This window comes from Chelonia mydas, chromosome 19, assembly GCF_015237465.2.
Source record: "Chelonia mydas isolate rCheMyd1 chromosome 19, rCheMyd1.pri.v2, whole genome shotgun sequence".
Lineage (NCBI taxonomy): Eukaryota > Metazoa > Chordata > Testudines > Cheloniidae > Chelonia > Chelonia mydas.
In genome coordinates this window covers 12,702,977-12,726,228 of record NC_051259.2, presented here as the reverse complement: position 1 = coordinate 12,726,228, position 23,252 = coordinate 12,702,977, and the positions used below count along the sequence as shown (strand labels likewise).

General features: G+C 48.2%; 1 protein-coding gene and 1 long non-coding RNA gene across 4 annotated transcripts; both read right to left on the bottom strand.

The window, feature by feature from the left end:
* Nucleotides 1-94: 94 nt before the first annotated feature.
* On the bottom strand, nucleotides 95-22,282 carry LOC102938420 (transmembrane protein 244). 3 transcript variants are annotated; one of them, XM_007064879.4, is made up of 6 exons: nucleotides 21,380-22,258; nucleotides 19,207-19,292; nucleotides 17,573-17,646; nucleotides 17,032-17,157; nucleotides 2,419-2,463; nucleotides 95-2,115 (listed from the first exon to the last, which is right to left on the bottom strand). In XM_007064879.4, the coding sequence occupies exons 1-6, from the start codon at nucleotides 21,413-21,415 to the stop codon at nucleotides 2,024-2,026; spliced, it is 459 nt and encodes a 152-aa protein (XP_007064941.1). In that variant the 5' UTR covers nucleotides 21,416-22,258; the 3' UTR covers nucleotides 95-2,023. The 3 variants fall into 3 exon arrangements, with proteins under 3 accessions (XP_007064941.1, XP_043388155.1, XP_043388154.1); XM_043532220.1 differs by lacking the exon at nucleotides 21,380-22,258 and adding an exon at nucleotides 20,396-20,646; XM_043532219.1 differs by lacking the exon at nucleotides 2,419-2,463 and having other exon boundaries at nucleotides 21,380-22,282.
* LOC122463321 lies at nucleotides 3,394-4,037 on the bottom strand. Its single transcript, XR_006286566.1, has 2 exons — nucleotides 3,964-4,037; nucleotides 3,394-3,486 (listed from the first exon to the last, which is right to left on the bottom strand). It is a non-coding gene; the product is annotated as an uncharacterized LOC122463321 (long non-coding RNA).
* Nucleotides 22,283-23,252: the final 970 nt, after the last annotated feature.

Below are 23,252 nucleotides of genomic sequence, written 5' to 3'. Positions count from 1 at the left end.
GGGTTTTTGCTGTGTAATAAGATCTGGTTCCTCTGCTGCACTTCAGTCAGACAGCAGTACAAACTATCACGAGTATTTTACTATGTACTGCTTCAAAATGTCATGCCGTTGCCTCCAAATGTTTGTATTCCAGCTCTTTTGCAGGGTTGCATTACAGTTCGTTCACACAGGCCACAACAAAAGTCAAGGAGGCATGATCAACACAGACAGGCATTGATAGTCACTGCCGTTGGTTACTTCTCGGCTAATGTGTGCAAAGCTCGCTTTAAAAATATGACATGGGCTTCTGCCTTCCCACAAGTGAACTTTATTTTCTCTTCCCCTCAGTGAGATCTCAGATATGAACTGCAAGGCCTGGGACAAAATGGTAACCCTCCTATCACATTGTTACATCCTCCCCTCTTATGTGCCTTGTATTTCTCGTCTGGCATGCTGGTTCCTGACAAGCTGTGGCAGGGAGAAGGAGATGCCAGTTTAAGTAGTCCAGTGAGTCCCATCTGTGTGCTGCCATCCTGGCAAGCTGCAGAATGGAAGTTCTCATTGCTCAGGCTCTGATACTTCTAACACCAGGTCATCCACTGCTGGGATTAGCAGAACTACAGCCTGCACTCCCATCTCATACCAGTCTCTCTTAGAAACTAGACTAACCAGGGTTCTGATCCAGTATGCCAATTATGTAACAAACATAATGTAAAGAGGGGAATCTCGAGTAGGTTATATTACTTCTGCATTTGGCACTGGTGCGATCACTGCTAAAATCCTGTGTCCAGTTCTGGTGTCCGCAATTCATGAAGGATGTTGCTAAATTGGAGAGTGTTCAGAGAAGAGCCATAAGAGAGGTTAAAGGATTGAGCTCCTTGTGTTATCCAGCGTGTTTAGCTCAACACAGAGAAGATTAAGGGGTGACTTTGATCAGTTTGTTAGTACCTGCTTGGGGGAACAAATATTTGATGACAGAGGGCTCTTCAATCTAGCTAGTGAAGGAGTAATAAGATCCAATAGCTGGAAGCTGAAGCTAGACAAATTCAGACTAGCAATAAGGTGCAAACTTTAAAGTGAGGGTAATTAACTATTGGTGGATTCTCCATCTCTGGCAATTTTGAAATCAAGATTGGATATTTTTCTAAAAGATCTGCTCTCATTCAAACAGGAATCAACTCAGGGAAATTCTGTCACCTGTGTTGTAAAGGAGATCAGACTAGATGACCACAATGGTCCCTTCTGGCCTTAAAATCCATGAACATCACTATCACCCTATGCATTGCAAATACCAAAAATACCTCATAACAGTAGCTCCTTTTTAAAATTAAAAAACCCTGCAAGGCTAGTCCCTATTGCCTGGAAGGACAAGAGCTGTATTTACATCTTATCCGTGCACTTCATGGGGGGAAGCACCCTCTGCTCTCATAGCAGGAGTAATAGAAGCTTGTAGCTAGAACACCAGCTGCTTGTTTGGAGTGATCTTTAGGGACAGGCACAGCAGGCTTAGCCCCTAGACCATGACTAAAATACAAGTGACAGTTTATATGCTCTAGTGACACTCTTGAATCAAATTATCAGTGTGCTTATTACATACGAGACACAGGATTGGATTTGAACATGCACTTTAAACAGCAGATAGGGAATTACAAAACTCCAAATGCCTAGAACTGCACAGCAGTCCATGGGGGAAACTTGACCAAATAGACTGTCAACACCTTTCAGCTTACCCACAGAGGAATAGTCTGCGTTTCTCTAGTACGAGCTTCTCTTTGACCTTCCTCTCTCAAATGAAAGGAGCTTAATGGCTTTTATTCATGCCAAACCATGCTGGATCATTTTGAGGCGGCTAAGTAGGATTTAGGTCTCTTCAGTGCTTGTGGTGCACAGTTGCATAGTTACTCCTCAGAAAGCATTGTACGTTTCTTCTTTTTAGCCCGGCTACTTGAACTCACTGCAGCCCCTATAAATACTGCTCAGATGAAATGCTCAGGTTTGGAGATCTAGGAAGTAAAGTACCTTGATCTTGAATCTCTCAAGAATGTCAGTCGCTGTCCAAAGTGGGATCACTGGAGTCAGGGCAAGCAAAGTGGGTCACAAGTTCTCCACTGAAAATCATGATAAAGAGGCCACTGCCTGGAAGAAATAGGCAAAAGGGTATTTGAAATGCACTGCCAATATCTGATACTGCATCCTCCTCCATCACTAACTTAAAAACCAAACTCCCAGGGCTAGACGCCAAACCAAACTCCCAGCTGGTGTGCTTCAGTAGTTTTAAAAATCACTTGTGGTTGAATCAAAGCAGTTGCTTCTAGACTATTCAAACCATCTTAGCTGTGTTATAGTTGTAGGGCTCGCACGCTTATCTGTGCCCCTTTAACAGCTGTATTGGGAAGAGGAAATAAAGGGAGCCCACCTGGAAATGATCTGAATGCTTACCAAGTGCTAGCCACCAGTGCCACACCAAAGGGAACTGTTCCATCGCTGTAAACGACAGATCAAACATGTCAGTGCTAACAGTCTCCATGAGATTAAAACCATCAATAGTCTGATAAAACAGTGCTGTCTAGTGATTAGAGCTGGGGCCTAAAGAATCAGGACTCCTGGGTTCTATTTCTGGTTCTATCACTAACTTCCTCTATGTGTGGTGTGGTGTTGGTTGGGGATTGTTTTCTGTGGTTTGGGGTTTTGTTTTTGTTTTTGCAGGGGCACAAGTCACTTAAACGTTGTCATGCTTTTACCCATCACTAAATGGCTAATTGGGTTTCTTAGGGTGGGCAGTGGGGAAAGTTGCGTGGCTCAGTGTGAAAGATGTTGAGAGCCATAGATTAGAAGGGGGCAGTATTCCTGCTGAAGGGTGTAGTTATGTGTTTTAAGGGGCATGCTTAAAAACCAGTCCCAAGTATTCAAAATCATGGTAGGCTCCTCCCCCAAAAAATCAAAAGTCTTTAAAATATTCTGGGTACTTTTCATGTGCTTTCTGGTTCAGAGCCATTAGGGGTCACATTTTCAAACTTCTCTTCACAATCAGAAGGGCTAGAATTTTGCATGTGTGTATGTGCTTATGAAAGCTGAAGCTATCTCAAACACCTGGCTCCAGGAGCCGGGGCTTTAAGAAAAATACCATATAGTGTGAGACTGGCATACACACAAAAACCACAAGAGTTGGCTCTGCTCTTAAGATTAAAATCAGATTTTAAAGACACTTAATTTGCAACATCTTCAATATAAAAATGAAAAAAAAATCCAATTCACCATTTGCCCTGTTTGAGTGAATCTCACTCATCCTAAACAATGAAACTAGAAAAGGAGGACTTGTGGCACCTTAGAGACTGCTGTAGCTCACGAAAGCTTATGCTCAAATAAATTGGTTAGTCTCTAAGGTGCCACAAGTCCTCCTGTTCTTTTTGCGAATACAGACTAACACGGCTGCTATTCTGAAATGAAACTAGAGTGGATCAGTCAGTTTCAATTCCTTGTGCTTTCAGAGTCTTGGTACTGTTGTGTCTGAGTTAATAATAAAAAGAAAAGGAGGACTTGTGGCACCTTAGAGACTAACCAATTTATTTGAGCATGAGCTTTCGTGAGCTACAGCTCACTTCATCGGATGCATGCTGTGGAAATCGCACAAGACATTTTATACACAGACACCATGAAACAATGCCTCCTCCCACCCCACTCTCCTGCTGGTAATAGCTTATCTAAAGTGATCATCAAGTTGGGCCATTTCCAGCACAAATCCAGGTTTTCTCACCCTCCGCCCTCCCACAAACAAACTCACTCTCTTGCTGGTAATAGCCCATCCAAAGTGACCACTGTCTTCACAATGCATATGATAATCAATGTGGGCCACAGCATGCATCCGATGAAGTGAGCTGTAGCTCACGAAAGCTCATGCTCAAATAAATTGGTTAGTCTCTAAGGTGCCACAAGTCCTCCTTTTCTTTTTGCGAATACAGACTAACACGGCTGTTACTCTGAAACCTGAGTTAATAATGGTTCAGGGGACTGTGTGTGGGGGTTTTTTTTTAATTAGCTTCCTAAAAATATTTAATATTAATTCTGTTAATTAAATTTGAAACAATCTGTTCTGCACCTAAAATCGATAGCATGCTTCCCTATGAGACATTTGGACTTTTATTCCTGCAAATAGAGAGATCTTTCTGTATACTTTTAAGTTCACGAATAATGAGAGGTCTTGAGGTTAAAACCCAGGGGTGAAATCTTGGTCCCATTGGATGTATATGGGAGTTCTGCCAGGACTTCACTCCAGGACCAGAAGGCAGCAGCAGATAACATCACCTAGCTCTTTTATAGCACTTTTTCATCAGTAGCTTTCAAAGCACTTTACAGTCTTTTAATGCATAGATCTTCACAGCACCCTTGTGATGTACTATTCGCTCCCTTTTTCAGAACACAGGGGCCCAGAGCCACAAAGGGACTTAGGCATTGCAATGCTGAGCATCAAAATGCTAAACTTTGAGGTGCCTGGAAAATCACAGGAACAAAGTGAGGGCCAAGTGCTGAGTTAGCTGCCTAGGTTTCCTGTTCAATGAATGCAGGGAGAGATGCACTGTACAATGTGATCCACACTAGACAGGGAGCTGCCTTAGCTAGCCAATGGGAGATCATAACAATCCCCCGCTCAGGGATTTAAGCATCTAGCTTTGCTTGCAATCTACAGTCAGGAGCTCCTTGCCTCAATCATTTCTTGTGGGATTGAGTTAGGCACCTGCAGCACTCCACACAAAATACAGGAAGGAAAAGGAGCCAGTGGTTAGAGTACTCAGCTGGGAGACTCAGGTTCAGTTCCCCTGATGGGGAGGAAGGATTTGAACACGGGTTTCCATGCAGAAGAGTGCTCTAACGGCTGAACTATGGGCTATTCTGATGGGGAGGGCTCCCTCCATCTCTACTGTGGGAGCTGTTTACTTTTTATAAACAATTAGTCACTGGAGTAGATTGACCAGCATGTGGGCCTCCTGCCTCCCACATGGGTGTCCTAACCTCTAGACTATAGAATCATACTTACTTCCTCTCTCTGGCCCAATGACACTTTAAGCATTTATCCAAAGCACATCACCTTCAACAGGAGAGACTGAGGGAGGCTCACCTTGGAGTGTCCTATAGCTCAGTAGTTAGGGCACACTCCTGAGGTAGGAGACCTCTGTTTGAGTCCTTTCTCCCCATCAGACAGGGGAGGGAATTGAACCTGGGTCTCCCACATCCTGGGTGAGTGCCCTAACCACTGGGCTAAAAGTTATAAGGTGGGCAGAAGCACCTTCTCCTCCAACCAGATTTTGAATGGGACCTTGTTGGGGACACTGGGGCATGGCCACTAGGTAACTCGAGGGGATGGAAGACCACGAGTGTCGATGAAGCCCCCTCGCACTAGGCCCAAGTGTCCTTCCCCTCTCCCCCCCGCCTGGAGGCACTCGCACCAGTTATGCGTACTAGGCCCAAGTGTCCTTGGCCCCCCCACCAGGAGACACTCGCAGCAGTTATGCTGAGGATCTGCAACAATATGTTGCGGAGTCAGACTGCCTGAAACTAAACAAGGCCAAACAGGGCAGATATGGAAGAACAACGCTGAATAAAGCAGCTTTATGTTATCGTTTGACAGATGGTACAGAGAACAAGGGAACTAACTGGTAACTGGATTGGCTGGCTATATGGATACTTAGGGCAGCTTGCTATTGGACAAGTATGCTGAAGAAAGGATGTATAAAAGCCTGTGTAACTTCCTGCTCTGTGTGCAGGATTTGAGATTCTGTTCTCCCTGTACCTTGTTTGCAGCTGCAAATAAACGTTTCTGCTTCTCCACCTCGTTGTGATTATTGGGTGACGCACACTGGGCAACGAACCTTGCTGTTGTTCACCTCTGGCACTGGGTGCCGGCAACAGCTTTTGGTGTCCCTGGGTGGGCTACGAGGCCACTATTTAGCCTTGCCTGGACTCCTCCTGGAGGTCGAGGATTGCGGCGAGAACCGATGCCCAGCGTGCACCGGTGAGTTCATCGGGGGCCTCGGAGGAGACGTGATTTGATCGACCCCGGAGGGCACAACGGTGCAATGCGCCCCTATAGTGGAGAAGCAGCTGTGGGTGACGGTGAGGAACCGGTCCCTTGGACATAGGGGAGGAGCAGCTGCGGGCAACGGTGAGGAACCGGTCCCTTGGATAAGGTAGGAAACTTTTGAAATCCGGATTGTATGCTCTGTTGGAACCTGGGGACACCCAGAGTTACCCTGTAGGTATGGGACAGGGACAGAGCTCGGGGGTTAGGGCACAGTGTACACCCCTAGAATGCATTCTGGCAAACTGGAAGGTATTTGGTGCGGATCCGATGACTAAGAGTCAATTAAAACGATTCTGTACAGTTGACTGGCCTCAATATCAACTAGAGGACCAGGAGTGGTGGCCACCAAGAGGGTCAATTAATTACAACACGATCCTCCAGTTACTCCTGTTCTGTCAGAGAACAAGGAAATGGAATGAACATATGTATGCGCATTTGTTTCTGGCTTTATGTACTCGACCAGATATTTTACAGCAATGTAATCTGACTCCAACTGGTTCGGTAGCAGCTAATGTTAGTCCCCAGACCCCCACCCCCACTGTAATGGCAGAGCCGGTGTCCCCTTCGCCCCCTACACCCACACCAGGTAAGTCCCCAGCGGTTGGGTTATACCCCTTAATCACCGAAACTAAAGTCGCCCGGTCTGGATCGGACAGGCGTCCGGCCACGACTATGCAGGTTTATACTCATGTGCCCTTTAACCCTGTGGATTTGGCTGCTTTCAAAGCACAAGCAGGGGAGTTTTCCACCAACCCAAGTAGGTTTATTTCAGTTTTTGAGGGATGTCTTAGCAGCCACAAGCCGGACTGGGATGATTGTAACATCCTCCTGCGAACCCTATTGTCTGAGGTTGAAAGACAACAGGTTGTGTCCAAGGTAAGGGAGGAAGCGCAGAAACGGTACGACCAGGGGTCGTATTAATGTCCCTGACCCGGATGCACAAGTCCCCTGAGCAGACCCCAGGTGGGATCCAAATAATCCTGGGGATATGACCCGCCTTACCTCCTATAAGGAGTTGCTTTTGCATGGACTCCGTCACTCGGCTGTCCAACATAATAATTGTGCAAAGTCATATGAAGTAATGCAGGATTTAAAAGAAAGCCCAGGGGCCTTTCTACAGCATATTCGGGACACGATTCGACAGAACACTAATGCAGACCCTGATGATCAGGCAACTGAGTCAATTATTAAGGGAATTTTTACGAGCAGAGCAGCCCCTGATATTAAGAGAAAGTTACAAAAAAAGGAGGATTTAATGGGCATGACCATGGCACAAATCTTAGAGACTGCAAACCGAGCTTATAGTCAGAGAGACAGAGAAGGAGAGAAAGCAAGTGAGACTGATGGTAACAGCGGTACAGGCCGGCACTAAGGGAAGTGGCCGGGGAGGAAGGAGCCGTGGATGCGAACGTCCGGGCTCACAGGAGAGACGACTGGGTCGCAACCAGTGTGCCTTGTGTCGACAAGAGGGACACTGGAAAAATGAGCGCCCAAAGAGGAAAGAAAAGGGGGGTGCCTCTATGATGGCGATGGTGGAGCAGGAATAGGGGTGTCAGGGGAGACGGACCACCCTACCCCTGGAACCCCGAGTAAAGATGCGGGTGGGAAGCTCAGAAATAGATTTTTTAGTGGACTCTGGAGCGGCACAAACTGCCTTAAATCGACCCCTTCAGTTGCCAGTAGCAGATTCCCTTACTGTGGTGGGAGCCACAGGCAGGGACATCAAGTGCCCAGTGTATGCCCCAGCGGAATGCGCTTTGGGAAACAGGACTATATCCCACAAGCTGGTTTACCTCCCTGAGTGTCCAACACCTCTGCTGGGACGGGATCTGCTTTGTCACCTCGGTGCCACCCTGCATTTTACTGAGGATGAAATAACCCTTACCTTACCCCCTGAGAATGCATGGATCATGACCCTTGCAGTTGAGCCCTCAGCTATGCAAGCCCCAGAATGGAGCCCGTGGGAAGACCAGGTGTACCCCCTCGTGTGGGCATCAGGGATCCCAGGAAAGGCCACCCACCAGACCCCCATTACTATTCAGCTCATACCAGGGAAAGGCCCAGTGCAAGTAAAACAGTATCCAATCAAGAGGGAAGCCAGAGAAGGTTTACAGGAAACTATAGATCGATTCCTAATGTATGGTATTCTCCGGGAATGTCAGTCAGCCTGGAACACTCCCATTCTACCCGTATGGAAGCCTGATGGCACGTATCGGCTGGAACAGGACCTAAGGGCAGTCAATGAACGGGTTAAGACTCTGCACCCTCTTGTCCCTAACCCGTATACCTTATTGGCTTCTATAGGGGGACAATATACCCATTTTTCAGTCCTCGATCTGAAAGATGCTTTCTTTACCATCCCAGTTGCCACCCCGTCACAGGAGATCTTCTCCTTCGAGTGGGAGGACCAAAATAGGGTTAAAAAGCAACTTTGCTGGACAGTGTTGGCCCAGGGATTTAAAAACTCCCCCACCCTCTTTGGCCAGGCTCTGGCCAGGGACCTAGAGGAGTGGGATAATGAGGAGGCCCTCCTTCTGCAGTATGTAGATGATTTGTTAATTGCCACTGTGGGTCAAACCCCCTGCCTTAAAGCCACCGTGAGCCTCCTGAATTTTATTGGACTCCGGGGATATCGGGTAGCACAGAGTAAGGCTCAAATCGCCCTCCCAGAGGTATGGTACCTCGGGTTCCACATATGGCAAGGGGAGTGTCAGCTTTCAAACGAAAGGAAGGAAGCTATATGCCAAGTTCCTACCCCAAGTAATCGCAAGCGGCTCAGGGCATTTCTGGGTATGGCAGGCTTTTGCAGGATATGGATCCCAGAGTTTGGACTATGGGCTAAACCCCTATACAACTGTGTAAAAGGAGCAGATCATGACCCATTCTGTTGGACCCCAGAGGCTGACAGGGCATTTAAAATCTTGAAAAGGAAGTTTGATGGAAGCCCCGGCTCTGGGTCAGCCGGATCTCTTTAAGCCATTTCAGTTGTATGTATGTGAATGAAAGGGGGTGGCCCTAGGAGTGCTCACACAGCTGTTAGGAGCATGGAGACCTCCCGTGGCTTATTTTTCTAAGCAACTGGATCAGGTTGCAAAGGGTTGGCCGGCATGTTTACGGGCGGTCGCAGCTACTGCCCTAGTGCTTGAGGAAGCCGAGAAGCTAACATTGGGAGGGGTTATGCAAATCTATACTCCCCATATGGTCCGAGCCTTATTGGATGCAAAGGGAGGGCTCTGGCTCACCCAGGCTTGGATTGCTTGGTATCAGGCTAAGCTGTTAGAGAACTCTGAAGTCACCTTACAGCCTTGCCCCTCCCTTAACCTAGCCACTCTCTTGCCAGAAACAGAGGAACAGGAACATGACTGTTTAGAGATCATAGATGCCCAGTACTCCAGCCGTCTGGATTTAAAGGATGTACCCCTCCCAAATGCAGATTATGAGTGGTACACTGATGGTAGCAGTACTGTAATAGATGGGCAAAGGAGGGCGGGTTATGCTGTTGTGACCCTCCATGACACTGTGGAAGCTGAAGGTTTGCCTGCTGGGACCTCTGCCCAGCTTGCCAAACTGATAGCCCTGACCCGTGCACTTGAACTGTCAAAAGGAAAGCGGGTCAACATTTTTACTGATTCAAAATATGCTGGGGTGCTACATGCTCATGCTGGCCTATGGAAGCAAAGGGGAATGCTGACAGCCCAAGGCTCCCCAGTCAAGTACGGGCCCCAAATCCCCTGGCTCCTAGAAGCCGTACAACTTCCCTCGGAAGTGGCAGTGGTACACTGTAAAGCCCATCAAAGGGAAGATCAAGATGTGGCCAGAGGTAATGCCTGGGCAGATAGAGAGGCTAAGCATGCTGCCACCCTGCCATCCCCTCAGACTGAGAACGCCCATATGCATGCCCTTATCCCATCAGTAGGGGAGCTTCCAACCCCTCAGTACTCTGGGGAGGAGAGATGGCTAACTGACAAACTCAGTCTCCGGGAAAAGGAGGGATGACTCCATTCCCCGGCAGGGAAGGTCCTCCTACCAAAGGGCCTGATCTGGCCAGTGCTGCAGAAACTACATCAAACCACTCATGCTGGCAGGGAAGCACTTATCCAACTAATGGGAAAATACTTTATCACTTCTGGACTCCGACCTCTGGCTGCCCAGGTACAAGCGGACTGCTTAGTCTGCCAAAAGAATAACCCCCGACCGGGACATCCTGTGCCACAAGCTGCCCTAGAACGCACTCCAGTCCCCGGACGAGTGTGGCAAATAGATTTTACTGAGTTTTCCCGGACCCAAGTGTTCAAATATCTCCTCGTCTTAGTGGATCGGTTCAGCGGATGGCCAGAAGCCTTCCCATGCCGTAATTGCACTGCCAGAACAGTGGCCCTCAAGTTTGTTAAGGAGATCATTCCTCGCTTTGGACTCCCCCAGTGGATGGAATCTGACAACGGGACACACTTCACGTCAAAAATCATCCAAAACATCTCAAATGCCTTACAGATCCCCTGGAAACTCCATACGCCCTGGAGACCACAAGCCAGTGGTGTAGTGGAGCGTACCAATCAGACCCTTAAACGGCATCTCTCAAACGTGTGCCAAGAAGCCTCCCTGCGATGGCCTGATGCTTTGCCCCTCGTCCTACTCCATATCCGCGTTCTCCCAAAGGGTAGATTAGGGCTTAGTCCCTTTGAAATTATGTTTGGAAGGGCATGGCCTATGAATGGCACCCCAGTTCTGTCAGGGGAATGGGAGTTGGGTAATGGTTTTTTGTCTCAGTATGTGTGTTCCCTGTCTGCTGTTCTCTTGTCTCTTCACAGGTATACCAAGGATTCCCAGCCTCTCCCCTTGGACTCTCCCGTCCACTCCTTACAGCCCGGCGACTCTGTGCTTGTTCGTACCTGGAAAGACGAGCCTCTCCAGGAAAAGTGGAAAGGACCCTATACCGTCCTGCTGATCTCCCATACAGCAGCAAAGGTCGAGGGACACAAGAACTGGATCCATCACTCTCCTCTGAAGGCAGTACCTGCCCCCTCGTCAGCAGAACCGTGGACTGTCCAACCTGCTGACTCCTCATCTAGTGACGATCTCGGGCTAAAGCTACTGTTTAAGAGGCACAAATAGCGGGCACCTTAACGCTAAAATGGGCCCACCCAGGTACTGGAGACCCTGGGTTGGGAAGACTCTGGTGGTAATTAATTGGGTAACATTGTTATTCTCTGTATTATTTCCAAACTGTGCATATCGGGAGCATAACTCCTTTGTTTCGCTTGTGTACCATGTTGCTACTTTAACAAACCAGACTGATTGCTGGGTATGTACTCCAACTCCACTGTCCCCCAAAACGGGAATGCCCTTTGACATGCTGCCCCTGACCCTAGCAGAATTAGCCGCCACCAAAGAGCAGGAAAGAATGGACTCGCCGTTCTGGAACAAGACCTCTTTACAGCAAGCCACCTATCAGGACCAGGAGTATTCAGTTGCAGTACTCACTGAGGGAGTATTTTCTTTTACCCGAAACCAATCTGATCACTATGGGCATCCTGTGGGAAAGAGCTCCTGTGTTATTACACAGTGGGCTGATGGGTATTGGATAAAGACCAAGAGGGGAGGTCAGCAGTGTGGGTGTAATGGTTCCTCCCCTTTTGGGGAAACTCTTACGAATAATCTTACCACAAAAGAAGGGTTTGGAAATATAACTTGCCGTCCAGTTAATATCTCCAATGTAACAAGCCAATGGTGGGTTTGTAGTGGTCCCTATGGCAAGTGTAATTTGAACGGCACAATTAGAAACACTCCCACTTGTACCCAATCAGGAGGATGGGATGCCCCCTTAGGGCATATGAACTGTTTGGAAAAGCAGCCTTAAATATCCCAGGAATCCCCTTAAAAAACAGTCCTTACTGGGCCCTACAGGGTCATTATTTTGTATGTGGCCGAAAGGCTTACAAGGTGCTGCCAGGCAACCGGACAGGTAGCTGTTATATAGCTCATGGAGTTCCTCATTTGTCAATAACTGCCACACTGCCCAAAGGAAAGATTAGAAATGCCCGAGATACCCCTGTTGAGTCACGAGAAAAGACCCTGCGGCGACTGACTACGGCATTGGAGGGCAATATAAAAAATTCCCTCACAACCGAGAAGCTTGTAGGGTGCTCTGTACTGGGAATAGCGCCACTGTTTACCGGGCCAGCCACGGCATGCATAGGCCGCTATACTGTAAGGCTGCAAATGGTACTTGAGAAAGTTGCTTTAGAGTTAGAGGACTCGGTTAGTGATTTAGGGTCTGCAGTAAAAACATTAAATAAAGAGGTACAGCAGCTCAGGACGTTTTCCCTCCAAAACAGGCTGGCTTTGGACTATCTCTTGGCATCCCAAGGGGGGGGTTGTGCCCTCGTCGGGCCCCGATGTTGTGTATATGTAAATGATAGCAGTTATGAGATCTATGAAAAGGTGGTACAGGCTGAGGCCCATGCCCGAGCCGGAGCACAGGTTGCCTATACTGCCCCCGAGAGCGATTGGTTGCAAACCTTGTTTTCAGGCTGGGGTTTGTCGTTTTGGCTTGGTGGTTTATTTAGCTTGTTATTGAAACTTCTCTTTCCTGTATTGCTTGTATTAATGGTATTATGCTGTGCAGTATCATGTGTCAGGACCCTTTTGCAAAAGTTAATAAGTCATTCTCTTCAGGGCTATCACAAAGTGCTTATGCAAAGTCTTATTGTAAAGAAGTAAGTAGCCCAAGTGAGAAAACTCAGAGCCAAGGCTGTTGAGTGTTCTCAAAGGAGGGAGTAGTTGTTGGGGACACTGGGGTATGGTCACTAGGTAACTCGAGGGGATGGAAGACCTCGAGTGTCGATGAAGCCCCCTCGCACTAGGCCCAAGTGTCCTCCTCCCACCCCCACCCCCCTCACACACACACACCCCCCGGCCTGGAGGCACTCGCACCAGTTATGCGTACTAGGCCCAAGTGTCCTTGGCCCCCCAGCCTGGAGGCACTCGCAGCAGTTATGCTGAGGATCTGCAACAATATGTTGCAAAGTCAGACTGCCTGAAACTAAACAAGGCCAAACAGGGCAGATACGGAAGAACAATGCTGAATAAAGCAGCTTTATGTATCGTTTAACAGATGGTACAGAGAACAAGGGAACTAACTGGTAACTGGATTGGCTGGCTATATGGATACTTAGGGCAGCTTGCTATTGGACAAGTATGCTGAAGAAAGGATGTATAAAAGCCTGTGTAACTTCCTGCTCTGTGTGCAGGATTTGAGATTCTATTCTCCCTGTACCTTGTTTGCAGCTGCAAATAAACTTTTCTGCTTCTCCACCCCGTTGTGATTATTGGGTGACGCACACCGGGCAACGAACCTTGCTGTTGTTCGCCTCTGGCACTGGGTGCCGGCAACAACCTGATCCAGTAGGCAGCCTCTGAGCAGCACATCTGCTGGATCAGGCCCTGTGGGTGAGAGATAGATGCTCCTCTACCGCTCTTCTACCAGTTTGTGCATTGCTCTGGGGCTTAGGCCTGAGATTGGTGTCCTGATGCCTAGAGAGAGACAGCAATGTGCATACTCAAAGGCAGAAACGTAGGCACAGGGGGAACTTTTACCCTGAACATTTCAGCGCCAGCCAAGCAGGGGAGTTTGTGGATTGCAGTGGTGCCTAAAACTGGGATTTAAGCACCTTTGTGGATCTGGGACACAGAGGCTAAATGAGTTGCCCAGGGCCACGCAGGAAGTCTGTGTAGAGTAGGGAACTAAACTGCTCAGACCCTAACCCTGTGCTACGCCTGCCACAGACTTTGTGGGACATGTCACTTCCCCCTGCTTTGACAGTTTTCCCAACTGTTTATAAAAAAGGAAGTGCTGTTAGCTCCAGCTCCAGAGTGTAGATTTAACTCACGAATGGGTTTTGAGACCCCCCGTGGAAGTTGCAAGAGACAGGCACATTCGTGCTTTATGCTCTCTTTTTACTAAGGTTAGTTACTTTGATTTTCTGAATGCTCGTTTTCTCAAAGGGGGAAAAGCAACTTAAACTCCTCACTTGGATTCTGAATAGCAAGTTACATTAAATGGAATTAAAGCACCCTGTGTTAAGAGTGTTAAAGGCCCCGCAGAGACAGGTTGTGTCTAAAAATGCATGTATGGAAAAGCCCAGAGAAGGGCAGGGGAGGTAGGCTAGACGTGTATCGGTGGGAAGGAGGAAGAGTAAAAGGAGATGTGACTGAGGGATTTGAAATAATGAATGGGACACAGAAGGGCAGTCAGGCTGCTTTCTAGCCACTCTATTACCAAAGGGCACTCTCAAGTAAAAGGCAATAAAACAAGGGATATATTAAATGCCTATCCAAATTTAAAATGGCTAAATACTAGGATACAATATGGCACAAGCCAAAGCCTACTGCAGTCCATGGATGTCCCAGCTTTGGATCAGGTCCTATACACAGGGTGCTGCTATTGTGGTAAGCAGCTTAGTGCAGTTCAAAAAGGATCGGTCTTGTCTATGAATGAGTCTAGCATCACAGTACCAGGATCTGGGACAGGAATTACAGATGCTCATGAATGCAGTGTTGTTGGAGCTGCGCTAGTCCCAGGATCTTAGAGAAATAAGGTAGGTAAGATCATATCTTTTATTGGACCCACTTCTGTTGGTGAGAGAGACAAGCTTTCGAGCTGTGGGTATTACCTCACCCACCTTGTTTCTCTAAGATCCTTATGAAAGCAGATGTCCTCTAGAGTTTAGTATTGCACAACTGGTCAGGTGCAGTCTGTGCAACGGAGTGCATAGTGGTGAGAGGGGCTCATTACCTTCTTCTGGAGCATTCACTATTGGCCACAACAGGATGCTGGACTGAATAGGCTATTGCTCTGTTCTGCTATACCCGATCCTAGGTCATCCGTCTCTTTGCTAGTCAATCCATCTATTCATATATCTGTTCCTCATTCCTTCCCTCATGTGTTTCTTCATGCATCTGTCATCCATTAATTTGCCTTCCCTACTCTCTCTGTCCATCCATCTCAATCCTGGAGCACTAAAGTTCCTCTCCGACAGACAGGGAGCTGTGCGGTTGCAGCGGAAGCGGCTGCAGTCGCTCATGTCAAGCCTTGAGCATATAAATCATGCCATCTCAGAGATCAATGCAATGGACCTAATAGGCAGGCAGAATAAATGTGGATCAGAAGCTGCATGGCCTTCCCACGCCTCCCCATGGATAAATGGGAGCTGTTTTTCCCCTGGTAAAATGGCTTTGTTTGTGAGTAAGCAATTAGTCTCTCTCTAAAAACAGAATCAGGAAGCTAATGGACGGGGGTGGCAGGCTCTCAGCCCCTTTGCTGAGGAATGATGGGTCCGTTTCCACCCCATTAGCACCAGTGGGACGCAGATGGTGGCATGTGCCTTGCAGAACTTGTGCTGCAAGACAAATGAAGCCCTCTTCCCCCGCGTTCATTGTAGCCGCTATGGGTAGGAAGAAAAAGGCTGTTCCACATGGCGCAGGAGTTAATGGGACAGAACAAACACGCAGGCCAGGACTAGAAGTGACAAACCCATTTGGAAGCCATTTCAGTAGCACTGTTTTTTGTAATGTTCATATTTACTTTGAAGCTGTTTTCAATTTTTGGTCTCACTGGATCATTAGTCTTTTAAATATTATTATGTTCAGTTGTAGTGGGGCATAGCATGGGGAGGGAGAAAGGAATAGAAAGGGAGTTTGCATCGGTGCATTCTGATCTGCCCCCTGCCATGGATTCTTCAGAGCACTGAGGTTCCACCCACCAGTCCCATCCACTGCCAGGGACGCTACGGAGCCCCAAGGGTCCATCCCCCAACTGCCATGGACCCTACGGAGCCCCAAGGGTCTATCCCCCAACTGCCATGGACCCTACGGAGCCCTGAAGTTCCATCTACCAGCCCCGCCAAGTGCCACAGAACCTTCAGGGATCTCAGTTCCCACCTGACAGCCCCTTTTGCCATGCCCAGAGCCATCAGGGTCTCCACAACCCACCTGAAGCCCCTATACCACCTCCAGCGGCTATAGGCAAATTTCTGAACAGTGGCTGGCCCCAGTTTACTCCTACCAGAGAGAGGGTCAAGCCACAGACTTCAGATCTCGGTTTTGAACAAATAACAAAAAAGGAAGGGGCTGGGGAGGAAAGGGCAGGGAAGAGGAGAAAGAAAAGGAATAAATCGGAGGTAGTAACTTTAATACACAGCACTGGAAGGAAGGCAGCTTTTAAAAGAGCAAGAGAAAAGCGTGTGGGTGACTGGGTAATGACACATGACATTTTGCAAAAGTCACGGTCCAGTTAACTATCAAAGTCGCTGTGTCACCAAGGCACGTTTCAGGTCCAGTTGTAGGGAAACTGTGAAATTCCTGCTGGATTTATTCTTAAAACCATGCTAGGGCATGGAGCTATTTGGAAACATGCACCTGCCACTGAACATCAGCCACTGCTAGGGTGGAAAACAGCAGCGGTGTAAAAACACACAGCACTATTATACTATAGCTAAGGACAGGAAGGAAAAAACCCACTTCCAGTTGAAACTGTATTGGGCATTGAAGTATACAGTTGAATGCATTTAGTTAAATTAATTTGACTGGAACAACCCACTCCTTACAAGAAGTGCCCTGGGACGCTGTGGTCAGGACCTCAGTTTTATATCTCATGCAAGAGACAGCAGGTCTAGCAGCACTCTTTGCCCCCCAGTATAGCACAGCACTGGTATGCTGGCCAGATACTGACTCAGAGGGAGAAGCGCTACCAATGGAATCATCAGCATCACTTCCTCTAACACCTGGGTGTGTCTTTAAGGTCTCCCATCCAAGCGCTGAGACAGCTTGAGTCTGCTTAGCTTGGGAGGAAGACTGGTAGGCGCTTAACCTGAGCTTGTATGGGTTCAAAATGAAAACAGTTGTTTTTTCTCCAGATGACTCAACAAACTTCACACAAACACTACATCATGTATGGAATCCACCTGGCTCAAACTCACCTACAGACGTCAGTGCCACGTGGACCAGTGTGACAGTGATGGCGTAGTCCCAGACCCATCGCTTCAGCAGAGCAGCAAAGAGAAGGCCGCTGGTGAAGTAGGTCAGTTCCATGGACAGCAAATTCACTAGAGAAATGAGAAGGGAAAACAACCCTTATTCTGGAGTAAAGGCAGATACATCTCACAGCAGGGAGCCCTGGAGGTACAGAGTCCCTGCCCATGGGACACAAAGGAAAAACCTCAAAATTATCCTGGAGTTAATGTTCTGACACAGTTTATTGGAATACAGATTCTGCTGATTCCAATGGGAGGTCCTACCAGTACACAAAGTCCATTCCCATAAGGCAAAGAAATACAGTGCTGTCTCCTCGCAATAGCAAGGGACCACTTCACTGTTTTCCCAGTGGCTGTGCTCACAGTCCATCCCTCCAACCTCACACATCCTGTTCTCTCCCAGTCAGACATTAACACACTTTTGGCCTTGAAAGATCCCTGTGGTTTTATCCATTCCAAAGCGGCCTCATTGCCCCACACCACTTACCCAGATATTTGGGATTTGAGTGAGATGGTTCTGTGTTAAATTCAAAGGGGATAAGTCCATCAAATGTGTCCAGCCTGGAAGGGGTAAAAAAGAGAGAGAGAGAAAAGATTTTAGGAAATTAAAAATGATCAAGGGCTGTTACACTGATCCCCACTAAAAAGTCAACATTTGCAATGGTTACTACACAGGTAGATCTGAGATACCGCATGTCATTGTTACAGGGCCAACTGCATCTCTATCCACTCTGTGTTCTCCCTCAGGTGGCAGGCCTTGTGCCTTTACCCCTCCTGGTGTGGAATTCTATACAGTGATCCAACAGCCTTCTTAAACCAGCTCATTGTTTATTTTTCAGTAGGAACAAAGCATTTAGAGAAAAATAATTTTAAAACAACCATCTACACACATCTATTTAACCAAAGACTTATCATCCCCTGGTGGTATCCTAGGCAGGCCTAAATTCTTCTCACACCCCTTTGGGTGCCCGTGTCTCACTCTGGTTCCTCCAAACAACTCCGAGAGAGAGAGAGAGAGAAAGAATGTTCCTTCTTCACCCTCCCAAAAGTCCTTTGTTCTTCTGCATTCCCAGGCCTTTTCCAGCCTTGGCATTGCCTCAACAACTCTCAAGAGTTTGCTTAGAAGTGACTTATTTTCTGCCATTCTTTCCCTTCCTGCTTGCTTCCCCTTCTGAAACTAAGCCATTGTATTCATAGAGTAAAATGCCAATAACCAGGTCAGCATACAGTGCCCATAAGTTATTCCAGAGCATCTCCACATCCATCATATCACAGCCCCCCTATATTTAGAACAGGATATAAACATGGAGCCTGTGTAGTATTGGCTGACAAGTGTTGCCATTTAAATGGCACCCACTGTGCCATCTGCAAGCTGGTTTGCTAGCCTGTGGGGCAGCCTGTCCAGCTTCCACTGGGCTGGTGTCTGCTTCACACAAACTGCCTCCTCCAGTTCGTGTTCGCTGGCCCCCTTTGTTGATACTTTCAGCAGAGAGGCCAATAATTTAGGTTGGGATTTTCAAAAGAGACTCAGGAATTAAGAGCCTACCTTCTAGTGAAATTCAGTGGGAGGTGAAGCCCACATCTTCAAAGGTATTTAGGCTCCTAACTCCCATTGAAATCATTGGGAGTTAGGTGCCTCAATATCTTTGTGCATCTGGGCCTGTATGCTTGACTCCTTTACATTCCCTTGAAAATCCCAGCCTAACTCTGCTTTGAAGATGTAACCCTTGACGTGATAGGTGCCTTAGCTACACAGAGATGGCCTTGCTGGACCAGTGTGAGGCACATTAATGAGCTCACCTTGCCGCTGTCTGGATTGTCATTGTTCTGTGGATAAAGAGAATGCCAGGCTCCAGGGCTGTGCAGCCTGGTATGTTTCATCAACACTAAACTAGACTGAAAATAAAATAAGTGCTCAGCAGTGAGACAAACCACTGAGCAAGAGCCACATGGCTCTGGCTGGGAAAAGAAAAGCAGGACTCCCATACCCTAACCATCACATTTTGGAAGAGTCCAGTCAAGGGAAGGCAACACTGTGCTAACTGAATCAGATCCCCTTATTTCATTCGGATGAGCTCAGTGTAAGATCTGCTCTGCTCAGTTCAAAAAGAGCAGCCTCACCTGAAAGCTCCAGAGCAGATGCTTCCAATCATGTAATAGACTGTGTAGAAAGTGACCAGGCACAACAGCAGGTGAATGAGGATGATCTGGAAATCAGAGCAGAAAAGCACAAGGATCAGCACATGCAGCAGTGAGAGGGATGTTTATTCCCATCTCACCACAGAGAAAAAATCTTCAGCAGAGGAGAGTTTCCTGGGAATTCTGTTGCAGCTGCAAACAACTGGATTTGGGCCACCTATGAAGTGAAACACTGTGTTACGTTCATCTGTTTCAGTGACATGTATTTAAATAAATGTCTAGTACTCTACGGGGGTTGTACAAGTGTAACAAGGACTCTGGCTGGGTCACTTGCAGGGACTGATGCTGGGAGCTCTGGATCTAAAACCACAAGCCTCTGCTGTCTGAGCTAAAGTAACAGGTTTGTATAGTTCCAGGCAGTAGCAGACTCACAAGCCTCAAGGGAGACAAAATGCCACCCTGTGATAGGGTGATTCCACAAGCAATTACTCCTGGTAAGCATGATGCAGCTACAAATGGATTGTTAATAATCGTACATTTCTACAGCTCCTGTCAAGGATCCCCAAGGGCTTCACAAATTGTGTCCATCCCCTACCACTGAAATGCAGCCACCTCTGGATTGGAGGGCAACAGCTAGACAACAACACCACACAACTTAGGAGGCATTTTGGCAAGGGCACCAGGGCAAAACCCCTCCTCTTCCAGTCATTGCCCTGGGATAGTTTGTGTCCACGTGGGACAGACAGGACTTGGTTTTTAACATCTACTTCAGGAAGACGATGCAGGACATACATTCTGCCAATCCACTGAAGTGAATGGATGTTCCACTGAAAAGGTGCTCAGAAAATGGCTCATAACAGCTGTATTGTGTGCTTTATAAGAGGCAACAGATCCAGTGCAACCTAAAGGAATGGCTAGTTCCTCCTGTCTCTGCCCATACCATGGGGGATGGGGAGCAGGGCTGTAGAGTCTTTGCACCAGCTAGGACATCCCCCTGCACAGGGGTATTCTCAGAAGGTAGGTATATTTCTCTGGCCCCCATCACCACAGCTACTGAGCTCCTCACAATGTTTAATGTGTTCCTCTCACAACCCCTTTGTGAGGCAGGGCTGGGCTGTTATCCCCATAATACTGATGGGAGACTGAGGCACAGAGAGGCTAAGAGACTTACCCAAAGTCACGCAGGACATCTGTGTCAGAGCAGGGGACAGATCATAGGCTTCCTGCATGCCAGGCAAACACCCTAACCAGCAGGCCATCCTCTCTCCATTCTAGCACCCTGCCCATCTGTTCTTCACTTGACTTGACCCAATATTTTTGTGGGGGTGGAAGCGGTGGAGAATGTATCCAGCTGCTCCCAAGACAGTCCCATCCCAGCAGCAGTGCAGAGGGTGAGGGACAAACGCAGGGCCCGAGAGCGCCAAAGAGTCCAGATCAGGTTGCAAAGTGCACTGTTGGATAGTTCAGTATGTATGTTTATTGATCTTGGATTAGCTCTTGAGAGGTCCCAAGCACCTGTGCCTTGACCAGTTATCAGAAGCACTCAGTCTGGGGAGGAGAAAGACAGGTGAGGGGGGCACGTCAGGTGTCTGGCTGGGAAACGCACCCAAGGGAGGCAGCTGACGCCTGGTTCCTGTAGCTGGGAATTTCATTGCATAGTTGGTTTCTCTGCCCCTGCCCCCTAGCTCCCTTTGGATCGAGCCGGGTCAGAGAAGGGGTTATTGGAGTACCAAGGAGAGATGATTCCTGCTTCCCTGCAAGAATTAGCTCCAGTGTGAATTATGCTGCTTGAAACAATTTCACCGGCTGCCTTTTATGTTAATGAAACTTTGCTTTTAACTAAACCACTCCTGCTCCTGGCTGCTCTTCCATCTGCCCCAAGCAGCTCGCCGGCAGGGCTGGAAAAGCCTTGAGCTTCAGCACCTTTGGGAGGCCGATCTTTGGTTTTCTGAAGCAGCAAATTCTCTCCCCCGCCCCCCACCCCCCGGCTCTCTCCCTTCTTTTACCTTTACTGCTTACAGCAGAATCCGTGTCACATGATCCTGCAATCTCATCAGGCCCAGATGCCGCTGCTGACCCATAAACCCTGCCCCAGCCAGCACTGCTGGGCTTTGCCTGCTCCCCAAAGCAGAGCAGCAGTTCCTCTGGGCTTTACCTTGATGCCTGGCACACTGCCGCTTTGGAAGGCCATGCGTGGGGAAGGTTCATAACAGCACAGGCCAGGCTCCAGGACGTGTATCCCGGGGATATCTCTTGCTGAGATGTCTAGGAGAGGTAACCCAGGCTTCTGTGGCAGGGGAAGAGAGACGAAGCTGCAACGCCTGCTAGAGGCAAAGATCAGACAGGCAGGGAGAGGAGCCAGTGAAGAGAAAGAAGGCAGCCTCTGCTCTGACTGTGTCCAGTCCTGGGATCATTACAGGACATCAGTTTCCAGGGTCTAACACCAGCACCTAGGGTGACCAGATGTCCCGATTTTGTAGGGTCAGTCCTGATTTTTTGGTCTTTTTCTTATATAGGCTCCTATTACCTCCCACCCCCTGTCCCGATTTTTCACATTCGCTGTCTGGTCACCCCACCAGTGTCGGGTCACTGCTAATTCTATTTTTGAAGACACCAGAATCTCCTGGTCCGTGTGGAAAAGGATGGATTTGTACCTGACGTATTTCAAGCCCCTTCTTCAGTACTCACCAGTGCAGTGGTCACTGAGGATACAGAATTCTCGTGGTGACCCTGCCAGGTCTCTGCGCATGACACACCCATTGACTTCACTCGGGACTCCCGCTGGCTCCAGTGGCAGCCGCCCGTGCAGGGCTGGCAGGAAAGACTGGTGCTGCTGGGGTGTAGACTAGCACTCAGAGTGACGGGTCACAGGGCTCCCTGGCTTCACCAAGGCTGGTGTAAATAGGACCTGGATCACCCAACTGGTGATCTGGTGGGTAACACACCACCAGATCAGGACTGAAGCATTTTACATGATTTGGTGTAAATGACTTTACAAGGTGCAGAGCAAGGAAAGTCAGGTGGCCCCTGTCACGCCACTCTGGGGGGCACAAAACAGGCAGGGGCAGGAAAATTGGCCAAGCAATAAAGGGGAGTGAGCTGCTGGGACGACCGAGAGTGAGGAGGCAGCTGGGCACTTGAGCATGCCAGGGGAACTTTTCTCCTGGATTGATTGAACCACGGGACAATCGGAGAAGCCCAGTCCAAGGGGGTTCAGGGCAAATCAAAGCTGGGAAGAGTGCTGTACAGAAAGGAGACCCAACAGCTGTGAATTTAAGCCAAATTCAGGCTTCATTTTTTGGAGAATGGGATAGTGGTTGATAGTCCCAGCATTAGAGGGAGGAGTTGCGGGGCTGGGCAGTTGGGGCAGCACCCGCTCACCTGGACAGTGTTTTAACAGGCAGCTACAATGGAAAGCTCTGTGGCAGAGTCGGTTAGCTCTGGACTGGAACGGAGGGGAGTGAGGTAGGTCTGAACAGAGATGCAGATGGCTGGCTGAGTTATGAGATGGGGCTAAGACAGCAAGAGCAGTAGGTAGTTTTGGTGCAGATGATTGGCAGACCTGCTGAGAGGGGGGACAGGTCTATACTAGCAGAGGGGTTTGCAAGCCTTGATTGAGGCATGGATGTGAGATCTATACAGCTCCTGGCCCTGCTGTGTCCGGCTCTCATTGGTGACGTTAGTTCTTCACTTTGACCATCACGTAATTTGCTCATAGTGCCTCAGAAGAGAAGAAAAACTGAGACATGTGGATGGTTGGAAGAATACAGCTATAGCTTTGTAGCCAGTGAAGAGTTGTAGCCCCAGGACTTAGAAGTGAGGAAGAAAGGATGTGTCTTATTAGCGTGTGAAAAAGATTTGTTATCAAAATGGACCGTCAATTTTTTAATACTCAGAAAATTGCCACAGCGAGAAAACACATCAGAATTTCAACCATGTCAGGGAAAGTTATTGCAAATGACAGCTGGTGCGGCTGGGTCTGATAAGATATTACAGGAAGAGAGTAGAAGTGGCCTATGCTGGCACAG

Excerpts from the sequence above, each read along its gene's own strand:
- LOC102938420 (XM_007064879.4), bottom strand. The coding sequence starts at position 21,415 with ATGGCCTTCCAAAGCGGCAGTGTGCCAGGCATCAAG. Across the intron at positions 19,293-21,379 it reads GCAGTGTGCCAGGCATCAAG|ATCATCCTCATTCACCTGCT; the intron begins GTAAAGCCCAGA and ends TCTGATTTCCAG. Across the intron at positions 2,464-17,031 it reads CGTGGCACTGACGTCTGTAG|CGATGGAACAGTTCCCTTTG; the intron begins GTGAGTTTGAGC and ends TGTCGTTTACAG.